This window comes from Chenopodium quinoa, unplaced genomic scaffold (assembly GCF_001683475.1).
Source record: "Chenopodium quinoa cultivar QQ74 unplaced genomic scaffold, ASM168347v1, whole genome shotgun sequence".
Classification (NCBI taxonomy): Eukaryota; Viridiplantae; Streptophyta; class Magnoliopsida; order Caryophyllales; family Amaranthaceae; genus Chenopodium; species Chenopodium quinoa.
This window is the reverse complement of record NW_018742556.1, coordinates 693,487-708,971: the sequence shown is the minus strand read 5'-3', so window position 1 is coordinate 708,971 and position 15,485 is coordinate 693,487. Positions and strand designations below refer to the sequence as shown.

At 34.6% G+C, this 15,485-nt stretch overlaps 2 protein-coding genes across 3 annotated transcripts; one reads left to right on the top strand and one right to left on the bottom strand.

The window, feature by feature from the left end:
- Window positions 1-2,205: 2,205 nt before the first annotated feature.
- LOC110720365 (transcription initiation factor IIE subunit alpha-like) lies at window positions 2,206-8,394 on the top strand. 2 transcript variants are annotated; one of them, XM_021899384.1, is made up of 12 exons: window positions 2,206-2,525; window positions 2,928-3,026; window positions 3,406-3,478; window positions 3,565-3,687; window positions 4,038-4,158; window positions 5,474-5,599; window positions 5,894-6,003; window positions 6,091-6,274; window positions 6,821-7,009; window positions 7,305-7,532; window positions 7,633-7,825; window positions 7,934-8,394. In XM_021899384.1, exons 3-12 carry the CDS (start codon window positions 3,444-3,446, stop codon window positions 8,038-8,040), a joined length of 1,416 nt encoding a protein of 471 aa, XP_021755076.1. In that variant the 5' UTR covers window positions 2,206-2,525; window positions 2,928-3,026; window positions 3,406-3,443; the 3' UTR covers window positions 8,041-8,394. The 2 variants fall into 2 exon arrangements, with proteins under 2 accessions (XP_021755076.1, XP_021755077.1); XM_021899385.1 differs by lacking the exon at window positions 2,206-2,525 and having other exon boundaries at window positions 2,626-3,026; window positions 7,937-8,365.
- Window positions 8,395-10,801: 2,407 nt separating this feature from the next.
- Window positions 10,802-14,681, bottom strand: LOC110720367 (protein NtpR-like). The gene is made up of 5 exons (XM_021899389.1): window positions 14,450-14,681; window positions 12,534-12,853; window positions 11,904-12,323; window positions 11,582-11,791; window positions 10,802-11,247 (listed from the first exon to the last, which is right to left on the bottom strand). The coding sequence occupies exons 1-5, from the start codon at window positions 14,547-14,549 to the stop codon at window positions 11,014-11,016; spliced, it is 1,284 nt and encodes a 427-aa protein (XP_021755081.1). The 5' UTR covers window positions 14,550-14,681; the 3' UTR covers window positions 10,802-11,013.
- Between the last annotated feature and the right edge of the window lie 804 nt (window positions 14,682-15,485).

The window sequence follows — 15,485 nt, the reverse complement described above, 5'->3', positions numbered from 1 at the left end:
TGTTAGTGCTGGTGTTAGCAAATTTGAAGGTGGTGCACGGTCGATCTGTTCGCGTAGTTGTTGGTGGTGTTGTTTGCGATAGAAGGAAGAAGAAAATGAAGCTGGTTAGAGGAGGAAGAAAGTGGACTAACGTCGTTAATATTGAGCCACACCCCATTGATATCCTATATCAACCAAATTTTGTTGATATAATGGCAATCTTGTAATATTTGTGAACTTTTTCTGAATTCCACAACTTCACTAGTGGAATGCTGATGTGGACTTCGTTTGTCCAAATTTTTAATTAAAACTTGTAACGGTACTTATATTGACGGAAAAGTTAACGCCATCTATTCTAATCTATTGAGTTCCCAGATGGATGAGGAGAGAGAATAACAGGTTGCTGCTCGTCATAAGAGGTAAATATGGTTGTCGGCGGTGGATAATCCTGTACCATCGTCGCTCAAACACTCAAATCAAAATACAACTTCTATTTTCGTCTCAAATCGCAACAGTATTTCACTTTAAACATGGAGTGCAGGAGAGAGATTATGCAAAATTTCGACATGGAAGTGTAGATCCTTAGACCCGAAATATCAAGGTAAGAAATTATAGCTGAATAAATATCAAAATTTACAAGTAGGTGTTGAGTTACACTTGGGCAATAAAAATCTCCGGTAGTAGTTGGATTACTAAATTAGAAAACCATTCTAGTAGTATTAATTCCATAATGTTACTGATAACCCACATAAATTATGTTCAAATCAATCTGATATCCTCATTTTAATTCGAATGGATAATTCATCATATTACCAAAACAATATGAATTAAGATTGTTGTTAACTACACCACCAACATTCAAATAGGAGTATGATGTTCGATTATAAATTGATTGAGAAGTTACCTGGAACCAGAATGCTCCGCGGGTAAGTCGACTGCAACCCTTATGAGTTATGAATTCATGTCTTCTTCAACCAATTCGTGCCAATCTTCAGCAATTCGTACCGTTATTCAGCCTTCATTCCAATCTTCAATTTTTTTTTTGCTAATTAGGAAATCATTTTATCAAAACCGATAATGTTATCCCGTACGAATAATCCCTCCAGCAATTTGGGATTCGATTCCTCGAAACCGACAATGTTCAGCGTACGATGAACCCTCCTTTTTTATCATCAAAAATCCGACATTTCCGTCTACGCATTAGTGACCATTGTTGCAGTAGAGAGTAGAGAGAGAATACTCCACTCATTAGTGACCATCGTATCGAGGAGAGAAAAACAAACGTTAACAACGGTTGACGTCCACCACAAACCAAAACGGAGGACATATAACGGGATATCATTTATATTCCAATCTTGTCCTTACTTTAATGACTGATTAGATGAAAAAGCCCTTATATCAACGCGCTTTGTTGATATAGGATATCAATATGTATTTGCTCGTTAATATTGCATCTTCCATCACACGTGGCCTCATTGTAAGTACATGATGTGTCACATATTATTATTGTCCAAATTCACCAAATCTATACTTAGTATTTAAAAACACAAACCACAAATCTATACTAAGCCACGTGTTACCATAATCACTCATATGCCACATGTCACCTCTCTTAATCCTTTCTTTCTAAATTCCCATTTTAATATAAAAACAAAATATATAAATAATGTTTGAGCCTTTAATCTTTATGCATTCTAAAACAGTAAAACTTACAAAATTTAAGTAAGAAAATTAAGTGTTTCATATTCAATATAATAAATTAAAGTAAAACTAATTAGTGTTCATTATATTAACAATAAAATAGTTTTTTCATCTCCTAAACTTAAATATAACTTAAACCAATGTGTCATTTCATTCCCTACTATATCTATGTATATATACCTAACTAAATTCCACAACAACACCGACACTTTTCAAGAAAAATAACCTAACTAACAACCCGTGCATCGAACGGGTCAAAAGGCTAGTTACCACTACATAAACAAAAGATATTTATTTCCAAGATAAATGAGGGCTTCCCCATTAAGGATGGCAATTTTATATGGATATCCATTAACCTGCTCCACCCGCTTAAATTAAATGGATGAAAATCCGACTTAAATGGATGAAAGGCGGATGGTGGATGAAACGGGTGACGGATCGGATCGGATTCGGGTGGAGCTTTAAGTCATCCGTCACCCGATCCATCACCCGCTTATCATCCACCCATTTATTTTTATATAAAAAAAATACAAAACTTTTTTTAAAAAACCCTAATCTAATGTACATACTACATACAGCTAGCCGCACATATCCATTCTCAACTCTCAAGTCCTCCTAACAGTCTCTCTCCTTCTTTAGTTCCTCACACTCTCTACTCACCACCAAATATTCCATTTTTACCGGCAACTTCTCACCAGAACGTCTCACACTCCTCTTGGGCGAGGCGGCGACTCCTCTTACGCGATTAAGTTCATTAATTTCATGAATTTTTGAAGGGAAAATGGCATCACAGATCACTTATTTAACTTAATCATATCAATAGTTCATGTATTTCATAGTTGGTGGTACTAGTAATTGATCTTGTAATGCTAAATGCTAGTGCTATATTTTTTTTTAATTTTTGCAATGCCGATTTAGATGGCACAGTAGAAATTACTTAGCATCATTTTTTTTTTTTTTTTTAATTTCATAACACAAGTTTAATCTTCACCCGTTTATCATCCGATCCACCCGTTTCACCCGCGGATGATGGGTGGATCGGATGTGGATGATGGGGTTAGCGGGTGGTGGGTGGATCGGGTGGAGTGGATGGAGGTAGCGGACGGATGCGGGTGAAGCTCCACCCGATCCGAATCCGACCCGTTGCCATCCCTATTCCCCATGATTGAATACCCAAAAACTTTTTTTTTTTTTTAAAAAAAAGAAAAATAAAGGTGTGTGTTTACTTCTCTCTATTACTCCCCCAGGAAAACTCTCCATATCTATGTTTCCCATTGAAGCGCACTCCACCTTCGCCATTGAGGCGCCTTCTGATATTGCAATCCTTCATTGAAGCAGCTTCCGAGGTAAGTTGTTTCTTTTTGTAATCATCGAATATCAATTTCACAATCTAGGGTTAATCGTTGCTCTAATTTAATTTAATTATCAGTATATTAAATTAGGGTTTGAATATTTGAATTATTGGTTATGATTACTAACTAGCGATTATGTTGTTAGAGATGAAAATTTTGAACCTAATTTGATTCTTGATAATTGAATCAAATTCAAACATGCCTTTTCTTCCTAAAATTATGTGATGTAATAATTGAATTAAATTTTTAACCCTTTGATGTTGGATTGAACTATGAAATTGGTCCTCTTCTACTTCCTGATTGAGTGCTTATCTTATTAATTAGGGTTAAATTGACAATATTGTTGAGTTTTTGCTTCTCTTTTGGTTGTTAGGATACCCGGGAAGTCAATCCTGGGAACTCTGGTGAAGCATGAGTAATTCCTTGAGTTTCGAACCGTTTAACAGGTGATTTATCATATCTTTATGTAGAGAAGTTTTTCTAATTAGATGTTTTTTGAATGGTATAGTTTGCTTACTTAATCTTTGTACAGGTTGGTGAAGCTTACGGCCCGAGCATTTTATGATGACATCTCAACAAAAGGCGATAATCAACCCAAGACGAGCCGTAGTGATAATCGGGGGACTGCGGTGGTTATTCTTGATGCACTCACTAGGTATATTATATGTGCTTTCGAATAATTGTTATTAACTTTCTTATATTTCTTATTTGGGAAAACTTTGTTGCATAATTGTTTGTGTGAGTTCATAGATTTGTTGAGAGAGTTGCATTTGTGATCAATTCTAAATCCTAGCTAAAATGTGTTTACCTTGGCCAACTATGAATGTACACACGCAACATCAATTCTTTAGAATATAGTCATTATAGAGGAAGGAAACACACAGATGAATGCTTACTACATATTGGATGGATAATTTGTTTTTCTGCTCCCTTTTTTTCAATTGCCATTGTTACTGTCTCTCAAATGATTGATCTCTGGTTTTAATGTACGTTGCGCAATTCTAGGCGTCAGTGGGTGAGAGAGGAAGATCTTGCCAAAGATTTAAAACTTCATTTGAAGCAACTTCGTCGAACATTGCGGTTCTTCGAGGAAGAAAAGCTGGTTATGCGTGATCATAGAAAAGAGGTTACATTTGCTTCTATTTAACATACAAAACTATGTTATTGGCCTTTTTGAACCATTTGCCTGTGGCCTTGTTCAAATATATATTTCATATAAATTGCTGATCTCATATTCTTGTCAGAGGCCTGTAGCTTATTGACTGTTGCCATTTACGTGTGTAACTGTACCTATATCTCCTATATGGAATTTTGTGCCAATTAAGTAATTTCTTTGGTATCATAAATTCTTATTCTTGGGCAACTCTCCTACTCCCTTTTCTACCTCTTCCGCCTTCTCTATCTAAATTAGGTTGAAAAGATTCAGAACATGAGTGTTTTCTTCGCTCTATTAGAAATTATATCTTTAATACGGTGGTTGGTTGTTTTTTTTTATTTTTAATTTTGCTTCATCATTTGGTTGGATTTGGAGGGGTGTGGGGGTGGGGTGAGGTGAATTATTGTGTAAGGATGTAGAATCCCATTCCCCTCCTGTCAACAAGTCTTTAGAAAATTAAATTTCTTTAAAGAAATTGGTGACTTTTGCTGTTGGTCTTTTACTCTTTTATCCGGGAAATTCCGTGTTCAGTGTTAACTGTCCTGCCCCATTTTCTGGTAAGTAAATACATTGTCAAGCATTATTATTTTAAATCATTCGTCATGAATCATGGGAAACATCCAAATTCGATGATTTTGGAGATGGGATTTTATGACTGTAAATTCAATTAGGAAGGAACTACTTGAGAGAGAACACTTTACACAGAAGCAGAATGCATTTGGAGGATGATGGTGATGGTGGGTTTAGGGGGGCAGTGTTTTTTCACATGCTTGTGTATTGTCAATACGGGCTTACAATTAACTAGTGCTAACTTGATACAGTAGGGTTACCTGGTGGTTCTTGGTACTGATTTCATCTTTATATATATATATATGAGACTTTTCCCTCATCTTAGGATTCTCTCATGATTGTAATACATATTTCTTTTAGTTATACTGATGTACCTAAAGGGCTGATAAGTTTAGGCTGTAAAACAAACTTCTTGTTGCCTGATACTATATTTTGTATTTTTAGGTTGCAATTCCCATTTAGAACAATACTTGATGGTGTGTAGAAGGAAGTTGTTCTGAGATACCGTGACATAGTTATTTTTAAGCAGATTGAAAATAAACTTCATTCTCTTAGTGGATCCTGTGGTTGTAAAGTGCTGTTATGTTGGTTTTCTTTATTTTTTTTTCTTCTTGTTGCTTCCAGATTTCCAATATATACAGCAAATCTTGCATTTAGAAGCTTTGGCTTTCGGAAAACATGTCTGTTTTTCTCATGTGCACTTAATAACCTGCAGACAGCAAAAGCGGTAAAATTGCATAATGCAGCACTTTCAGCCACAGTTAATCACCATCATGGAAGAGAGGGTGAAGACAAGATTAAGCTGCACACTCACTCATACTGTTGTTTAGATTATGCACAGGTTGGTTATCATTGATGTCCGTGATTCTCTTGTTATATATTAATGGATTTTTGTATATGTTCTTTCCTTAGCAATGAAGTTCTGTTGCTGTCATAGTAAGCTACATTTTGTATGCTGGTGGTGTTGTCTCATTATATGCCTCGAATTCATTGTTGTTACCACCTTGCCATGTTAATTTTTAGTTTCAAACTTAAGTTGCTTGTGAGTTGCCTATTATGTGTGGAGTGAAATTATTGATTTATATGAAAATGTTAGAGGATTTTTCAAAGGCTGAAAATCTGTAATTTCTTGCAGATTTATGATGTTGTGAGGTACAGAATGCATCGTATGAAGAAAAAATTGAAGGACGAATTGGATAGCAAGAACACAATCCAGGAATATATATGTCCCACCTGTAATAAAAGGTTGGAGTCACTGTTTTCTTTAGCTTAAAAACATTAATGTATTCCAGCATTCATGGAAACTAAAGATTCCTGATGTTGTATGGCTAGATATACGGCTCTTGATGCAGCAAGGCTTATTTCTGAAGATGGTGAAAGTTTTCTTTGTGAAAGTTGTCAAGGGGTACTTGTTGCAGAAAGTGACAAGTTAGCTGCTCAGGAAGTAGGAGATGCTGATGAAAATGTGAGGCGGCGCCGCCGTGAAAAGCTGAAAGAGATGCTTCAGAAAATGGAGGTTTGTGAGTTATTAAGCAGCTTTTAAGTGGCTTTTAGTGCCACATTTAGTTTATTTTGCTGGTCACTGTGTGTGAATATTATCTTTCATGTTCAATTGAACTGAATAAAGTATTGTTTAGAGTGATATCTTGAAATATTAAATGTATCAATTACATGTAGTGAAATGGTCACTTTTATGTTGTCAGGTTTTCTTTCTAGATTTTTGCATGTACAGCATCCTTATTTAGTGCCTTCCTTTTTGTAAACTTTTATGTTGATGTTTGAGAAGTCTGACTACCTATTCTGATATTGTTGCTCTTTTTATTACAGTAATTTCTCTTTTTATTGGTGGTAACGATTAGTATCTTTCCTGAGTTGCCCTAGGGATCTCTAGGATCATTGCTGTTTCTATTTACTTATGCTTTGCTATTTGCACTTTTTTTTTTCCTTATCTTTGTAAGAGCAGTTCTTCATTGTTATACATGTATATGCTTTATATAAGTAGTCCTGCAGTTACAATATTTCTATGTTTTCTTGAGGATAACATAAGGTAATCAAATTTCAGGAGCAACTCAAGCCGTTAGTTGAGCAACTCAATAGAGTCAAAGATCTAGCAGTTCCCGATTTTGGAACTCTACAGGCCTGGGAAGTAAGGGCTAGTGCTGCTGCTCGTGCAGCTGGTGGGGATAATCCCAATGATCCCTCTAGGTCATATCAAGGTGGAACACCAATGCCTTTTCTTGGTGACCCTAAGGTGAGGTACTTCTATCTTTAACAGTAACTGTGTTTGTTTGCGTGCATGTACAGCTCCTGTTTTTGGTGCTGCTAGTTGCCTACTTTTCTGTGGCAAGTGTTGTCAACAGCTACCAGTTACCAATCTTTTTTGGCCCTCCCTCAAACCTTTTTTTTGTTGGGGTTGGGGTACGGGGAATTGAGAGACTTGATTTATGAGGATGTCATTACATCTCACATGTCAGCTGTTAAAGAGGGGCTGTCATCATGCATCTCATTATGGTGGGTTGATGTTTAAGTTGACGTTGTGTTTCCAGATTCATGTTGCAATCAGTGGTGTGGAAGATAAGGAAGACTCTAAATCTGGTACTGGAAATGCACCCATGAAAGTTCTGCCTCCTTGGATGATCAGACAAGGTATGAAATTAACAAAGGAACAACGTGGTGAGGGGGAAGAGGAACCTAAGCCTGATGTCACTTCAGAGCCCTCTGATTTATCAGATGACAAAAAGTCAACTGTTGTCAAGGATGAAAAAACCATCCAGGTTTGTCTTTTATAGTTTACAATTTGATTAAAAGATTGTTAAGTGATACAAGCCTTGTGATAATTGCTTTACTTATTGGCTTGGCCGGAAACTTTTGTAGGATGAGTATTTTAAAGCATATTATGCCGCTATCTTGGAACGACAACGGGAACAAGATGCCAAGGGGCAGCAGGATGTATCTAATGGAGATGTTACAGGTCAAAGTACATCTTCAGATCGTCAAGTTGGCATGAAATCAAAACGTGAGGACGAAAGCGAAGATGAGGATGTGTGGGAAGAAGCTACTCCTTCAGGTAAATGTCTCTTTTTTATAGTCTCTAAATAGTTGCATTGAGCTCTGCTTACCTTGGTAGCTATGGTGTAGTATTGCATTCGTCGATTGATTAATGTTAATTGATTAGCAGGGAACACAGGAGAAAGCTTTACGGTCGACTTGAATGTTCAAGCTGAACCTCTACCAGAGGAAGAGGATAACGATGATGGTGATGTTGAATGGGAAGATGGTTGATTCTTGGATTCGTGAAACCCAATTGTTGGAGAATGGTGATTGTACGATGACGATGATGTTGAATGTGAAGATAGTTGATTCTTGAATTCGTGAAATCCAATTTGATATGGGAGTTTTGTTAGAGAATGGTGATTGTTATTGTAGTGAAAACTAGCTGCAAACACTCCTTGCACTGTTACAAGTCCCAAGTTCTTAACATCAAACAGTGCTTATTACGGAGTATTATTATTATTACTCCACCTATATTCTATATCCAAATGTTTGTGCCATGTATCATTACATTTTCTGTAAAATTGTAATTAAATTATGTCAGGCTACGTATTATAAAATTTCTACAAAATTCATATTTGAAAATTGGAAATAAAAAATCATGAATATAAATAAGCTTTCACATCACTGTTTTGAAGTATAAAAAGATCATCAAAATGTAGAATTAGATTTCATTTCTATTACACTCTCTTAAGATTTCAAATAGGAAGAACATAAAAAATGGAGGGATTAGATTTCATTTCTATTTTTAGATACATTTCTTTCTACTATGTATTACTTTCCTTTCTACTTAATAAACGCACTATATTTCTATCACGTCAAACGAGTTTTCTATTTCCTTTTTTTTTTCTCCCTTTCCTTTTTAAAATTTGTCTAAGACTTCCATCCACCCTATTGGACTCTCGGAGGGTATTATGCACCATGATAACATTTCGGTAATTTTTATTTTAGAGTGAAAAAAGTCAAAAAATTACAAAATTGAAAACTTATATCCACGCTTTTTGAGAAATTTTGAGGTTGGGTACGGTGTCGAAAAACCCTTGAGATTTTAGAGAATATATCTCGGGGTCATATAATGCCGTTTGGAACCATATATGATCATTATATGTTGTCATAAAATGTTCGTGGTAGGCTTGAGTTAATGAAATCGCTGCAAGTTGTAAATCGGTAAATTGGTCATTTAAAGGCAAATTGGATGGTTCCACCCACCCAATTGGACTCCCGCAGCGTATTAGTGACCATGGTAAGCATTTCGTCAATTTTTATTTTCGGACGAAAAAAAGTTCAAAAATTCCAAAATTGAAGTCCAATATCCACGCTTTTTGAGAAATTTTAGACGTTTCTGGGCCGGGTCGAAAAGGCTTGAAATTTTAGGGGATACTTCTCGGGGTCATATAATGCTGTTTGGAACCATATATGATCATTATTTGTTGTCATATATGTTCGTGGTAGGCTTGAGTTAATGAAATCGGTGCAAGTTGTACACCGGTAAATTGGTTGTTTAAAGGCAAATTGGATGGTTCCACCCACCCAATGGGACTCTCGGACGGTATTAGAAACCATGGAAAACATTTCGGCAATTTTTATTTCCTGGCGAAAAAAAATTCTAAAATTTCAAAAGTGAAGCCTAATATCCACGCTTTTTAGAAATTTTGGAGGTTTTTGGGCCCGGTGTCGAAAAGTCTTGAAATTTTAGGTGATACATCTCAGGGTCATATAGGTGTTTGGAACCATATATGATCATTATTTGTTGTCATAAAGGTTTGTGGTAGGCTTGAGTTAATGAAATCGGTGCAAGTTGTAAACCGGTAAATTGGTCGTTTAAAGGCAAATTGGATGGTTCCATCCACCCAATGGGACTCCTAGACGGTATTAGGGACCATGGTAAACATTTCGGCAATTTTTATTTTCGAGCGATAAAAAAGTCAAAAATTTCAAAATTAAAGGCTAATATCCACGCTTTTTGAGAAATTTTTGAGGATTCAGGGCTCGGTGTCGAAAAATATTGAAATTTTAGGGGATACATCTCAATTAGTGCCGTTTGGAACCATATATGATCATTATTTGTTGTTATAAATGTTCGTGGTAAGCTTGAGTTAATTAAATCGGTGCAAGTTATAAACCGGTAAATGGGTCGTTTAAAGGCAAATTGGATGGTGCCACCCACCCAATTGGATTATTAAAGGGTATTATGGACCATGGTAAACAATTCAGCAATTATTATTTCTGGACGAAAAAAGCCCGAAAATTCCAAAATTAAAGGCTAATATCCACGCTTATTGAGAAATTTTGGAGGTTTCAGGGCCCGGTATCGAAAAGTCTTGAGGTTTTAGAAAATAAATCTCGGGATCATATAATGTCGTTTGGAACCATATATGATCACTATTTGTTGTCATAAATGTTCGTGGTAGGCTGGAGTTAATGAAATCGGTGCAAGTTGTAAACCGGTAAATTGGTCGTTTAAAGGCTAATTAGATGGTTTCACCCACCCAATTGGACTACTGGAGGGTATTAGGGACCATGGTAAAAATTTCGGCAATTTTTATTTTCTGGCGAAAAAAAGTGAACGATTTCCAAAAGTTCACGCTTTTTTTAAGAATTTTATAGGTTTCGGGGCCTGGTATCGAAAAGTCTTAAGATTCCAGGGAATACATCTCGGGGTCATATAATGCCGTTGGGAAACATATATGATCATTATATGTTATCATAGATGTTAGTTGTAAGCTTAAGTTAGTGAAATCAGTGTAAGTTGTAAAGCGGTAAATTGGCCGTTTAAAGGGAAATTGGATGGTTCCACACTTCACTTCCACTTCCACAAAGAGTTTAGAATTTTAAAAGTGATGCATCTATATAAAAAAAAGGAAAAATAGAGGAATTAGTACAGTTGTATTTATGTTAATGATCTAATGACGTAATTATAGTCAAATCTAATTCGACAAAATTAAATAAAGAAATGGTTAAATAATAGTATATTCTACTCCGTACAAAACAATGAAGGAAAATAATACTACTCCATATTTACAAATTTGGTACAAATTTCACGTCAAAAAAATAAAAAATTGCTACAAATTCCATAATTTATTTATTTTAACTTTAATTGTTTTAACCAAGCATAAGAGAGCCTACAAATTCAGAGTTGGCCTAATTTGGGCCCAAGTTTATTAATCATATGGGGCCCAATTCAACATTTACAATATCATAAAGTCATAATTCGTGTAGTTTTCTGTCCAAAACATAAGAGCAAGTCTGGCCCATTGTTTGGTAGAAAGTCATGAGATCAGTGAGCTGTTCTACTGACATTTTTTCCATTATTTTCTTTGCCAAATTTTCTCTCTCCTCGTTCACCTTAATTTTCTCAAAATATGTAAACGCATTTCTTACGGTTGCTCCTACTTCTATCAACCTTGCTTCTTGCTGCTTACTCATCACTGTGTTAGACTGCATCACAAAAACAATGCACATAAGTTTTAAGCTTTCAAATGATAGTGTACTAATTCTTGTATTGAACACATTATTCATAAGATTAGTTTATGTTCCTTGACAAAACTTACAAAAGCCGTCAAATAATAGTACGTGTAGTTTATGTTACAACCTGGTCTCCGTTTCTTATTATTATGTGCAACAAATGAGTATTGTTTGTGAGATATACAATATTTCCTTATCGTAAATTATAGGTTACGAGTATTATTATATTTTTCACTACGGATTATATATAGCACATGCACATCGGTACTGAGTATGAACATAAAGTATGTGCATAGTGAAGTAATACCTCGAGAAAATTAGCCCCAGCATCAAGTTCGGATTCTTTAGATGGTTTGATACCATTTCCACTTGAATAAATATCTTTAGCAAGCGAGAAACTCCTAACAATAACTCTCCTCTTTTTCTCCAATGTGTGATCCAATTTAAGTAACTTAGGCACGTTCATTGAATTGTTACTAATCCTTTTTTGGTATGCAATTGCTGCCTTCACAAACTCCTATCAAATTTTAAAAACAACACAATTATTATTTCAATACACGACCAAAATAATCATAAATGCTAAAATTGATCATAAAAAAACATGTTACAATTTTATAACATAGTCTTACCTGATAAGCACAAGGACAACCAGGATAATCAAACTCATTAGAGTCAGATCGCCTCATACGTTCAGGATGAAATTGGAGTCCCATGATAAACTTTCCGTCCTCCGGCTCGTACGTGTTGGGGTCATAAAAGCCTTCGATCAACCCATCCGGCGAGTACGCCATGGGGACGAATCGTTGGGCCAATCGCTTGACCCCTTGATGGTGGTAGCTATTGACAAGAATCTCCAAATTCTCTTGTGACACCAAAGTTTCCTTAAACCACTTTTGTAATGGGGTACCTTCTAACACCTTAACTACGTGCCTATGATCATCGTAGTTGCTATAGTTGATATGGGACACTCTTTGCTCCTCGGGTACCTTTCTCGCTAACTCTTTCTCCACGTCTTGATAGAGCGTTCCACCACAAGCTACATTTAGTACCTGTTAATACGACGTAAATTTTTAGATAACAGAGAATTATAAACGTACAGACTTACTAATGCTAGTAATAGTTTGACTTTTATATATGTCAATGTACCTATTTTACTTTAAGTTTTTAATATTAGTCTGTTATTATTATTATTTTTTTAAGTTACACCATAACCTAGAATTAATTTTAAAATTTACACTAGGATGCGTGTATATATATACCTGAGATCCACGACAAATTCCTAGGTAAGGGATGTTGCGCTCAAGGCAAAGCCTGGCGAGCCTGAGCTCAATTGAGTCCTTTTCCTTGTCAATGGCGGTGTCACTAGCATGTAATCGTCGGATTTCCTCAATTTCCTCGGGTGAAAGTTCGCCGGAGTTAAAGTCGGATTCATAGAGAGAGGGATCAATGTCCTCGCCTTCACACAAGAGCACACCGTGAATAGGCTCAAAGCTCTCTAGTAGCATGTGAATGCCCGAGACCCGGGGCACTATTACTGGCACGGCCCCATACTTTACTATTAGGTCCAAATGGTATTCACCTAATCACACAAGCCCAAAATAAGACATTATTATAATTACAAGTTAAGAAACATACGCAAAAAAGCAGGACAGTGTAAAAATTAATAAATTCATCATTATTATGCTATGGTCATTTGGGTTTTTAGTGATAACACGAAAAAATTGTTAAGCTTCTGTGGAAAGGAGCTAATCCGTAAATACTTTAAATTAAATACCCGTCATCAAATAAAACACCATCTATATATAATTAATAATATTTTGGCTGTATTAATTTTTAGTGATATCTAATTAATTAAATTGACACTTAATATTCAGTGGATGAGGATTACTTATTAAGTTATTAATTATTTTTCTAGGATCACTTGTTACTCGTGTAAGAAGATGCTTTTTCTTGCACCAAAGCAAAGTTTGTTGGAAAATTGAAGATTGAAAAGGCCAGGGCAAAGAAGGTCCCCCAATAATATTGATTGAGTTGTTACTTGCTAATTAGTGTTATATACATATATTCGGATCTCTCTACAGTATATGCCACTCTAAATTACTAGTGCGAACTATCATTATTGTTTGAGTAACAAATTTCTTATTAAATTAGTTATTAGTACTAAGGTTATAACAATAGTTACATTAGTACTAGGGTAATTTTTTAAATTGTTGGTGAGCTGACGTACAACTTTATCAACAAGTGATTTTCAAATTCATATACTATACAACGATTTTTAAACTTATATACTATTTTTAGACAAGAGTCCACAAGACTACTCTGTATTTGAAATGAGTAATAATTTTCTTGAAAGTACGAATTACGTTTAGCTATTATTATACTTTCAAAAAATTATGGAGCAATAACATGCTAATCGATCTAGCTATATTCATATTTAAGTGAGGTTTATGTAAAAAAAAAATGGAGTTGCTGATGTGTACTAGTAGTGCCTAATTGGCAAGGTTTTTAGTGTAAGTTTCTGTTTTTTTAATTATTTAATTGGACATATATATAAATTTCTGTTCTCAAGGAAGTCAGTTGCTTTTTTGACTTTATATTTCTGTTTTTTCAGTTTTCCCCTATAACTTTCTCTGCATTTTCTATTTTCTACTAATAACTTGATGAAGATTATTTGTTAAAAAAAAAAAAAAAAAAAAAGGATTATATAGGCCTAAATAAACGAAAATACGATGGTATGATAATGTGTTTAATTGTATTCCGTAATACATATCTTAACAAAACATGCATTATAATGTGTTTAACAAGCCTAACTTGTAGCCTTAATTCTAGCTTGTACACTTGTGTATTATGCTGGCGGCAGATTAATGACAAATCCACGGACTTATTCCGAACAAAAGAAGTAATAAATGATTTACTCATTGTCCCATTCAAAAAAAAAAAAAATGATTTACTCATTGAAAATGCATTTTAAATTAGCTAGGATTATAATCCGAATGATATTACTCCATATTAATTCATCTAATAAAAATTAAACAGAATAATATATTTTTCGAAATTGATTATATCTCATATGGTAGCAAATCAACAATAATAAAACACGACTGCATGTATGTTTTTGTAACACATAACATTTGAAGAAAGGCAAAAAAACGATGATAAAGAGAGAGAGATATACCGACGAAATCGACAAATTTGTTCTTACGAACGGTGCGTCGAGAAACAATGAGAACTCGTGGGAGGATAGCCGAGAGATTAGCAGCAGCAGCAGCAGCCATTTATATATTATAGATTAAACGACGACGACAACAACGACGACTAGGAGATTAAATTGGCAACCTAGTTATTAAACTTAATGAAATTTCAGTAATCAAATATTTTGAGTTGAGGTATAGTATTGGTGTGTAATGCAAATGAATGGGAAAATTGGTCTCTATTTATAATAAGAGAATGAGGGAAATCTGGAACCTGAAAGAAAAAGGAAATAGGAAAAAAGGTGGTAGTTGCATTTCACTATTGCTGAAAGTGAGAGGCGGAGAAATGTAAGAAAACATACATCCACTTTCCACAGGCTCATGCGCCGCGTAAGCAAATTCTCTTTCCAATTAAGCTCACCGTTCTAACTAGATACTTGTCGTTTGGTTACACCTAAAAAGTTTGTTGCAATTTTCATGAAAATAATTATTTTATAGGAAAGTATACATCTGATATATAGTTATTTGTTACTTAGTATTTTTTTTAGTGAAGCGTTTCAACGTTTGCCCTATTCACCTCAATTTTTTTAGACTAATAATGTTAGTGATTTATACATATATACTAAGTAAGAAAAAAAATATAGTTTAATTTAGTGATACATATAACTGCTAATAAAAACATTTTTTTTAATAATAAGGGTCGATGAATGTTATTAATGTTTGATTAATCATAATCTTTCTCTTGTAATTAATCTTCTTACGTGTAATCTAAGAGGCTAAGAGTTGTATGTATTCATCCTTTTTCATACAAAAGACTCGGGGTATATTTAGATGTCATATAATAAGTTAATAACAGTAATTTTAAAATTATGAAAAATCTAATATATATATATATAAAGTAGACATTTTTCGGAAGCATTGGACGCGTCACAATTAAAAAAATATTATTTCGACCAATCAAAAGTTAGAAATCTATTTTATTTTTGAATTAAATAAAATCAATTTTACACAAAGGAAAAA

What these genes read in the sequence shown, in the direction of transcription:
- LOC110720365 (XM_021899384.1), top strand. Translation starts at nt 3,444, where the DNA reads ATGAGTAATTCCTTGAGTTTCGAACCGTTTAACAG. An exon ending in GTTGTTTAGATTATGCACAG is followed by an intron (nt 5,600 to 5,893) that starts GTTGGTTATCAT and finishes AATTTCTTGCAG; the next exon opens with ATTTATGATGTTGTGAGGTA. An exon ending in TGTCCCACCTGTAATAAAAG is followed by an intron (nt 6,004 to 6,090) that starts GTTGGAGTCACT and finishes TTGTATGGCTAG; the next exon opens with ATATACGGCTCTTGATGCAG.
- LOC110720367 (XM_021899389.1), bottom strand. Translation starts at nt 14,549, where the DNA reads ATGGCTGCTGCTGCTGCTGCTAATCTCTCGGCTATCCTCCCACGAGTT. An exon ending in CAAATTTGTCGATTTCGTCG is followed by an intron (nt 12,854 to 14,449) that starts GTATATCTCTCT and finishes TTGTGTGATTAG; the next exon opens with GTGAATACCATTTGGACCTA. An exon ending in GTTGTCCTTGTGCTTATCAG is followed by an intron (nt 11,792 to 11,903) that starts GTAAGACTATGT and finishes AAAATTTGATAG; the next exon opens with GAGTTTGTGAAGGCAGCAAT.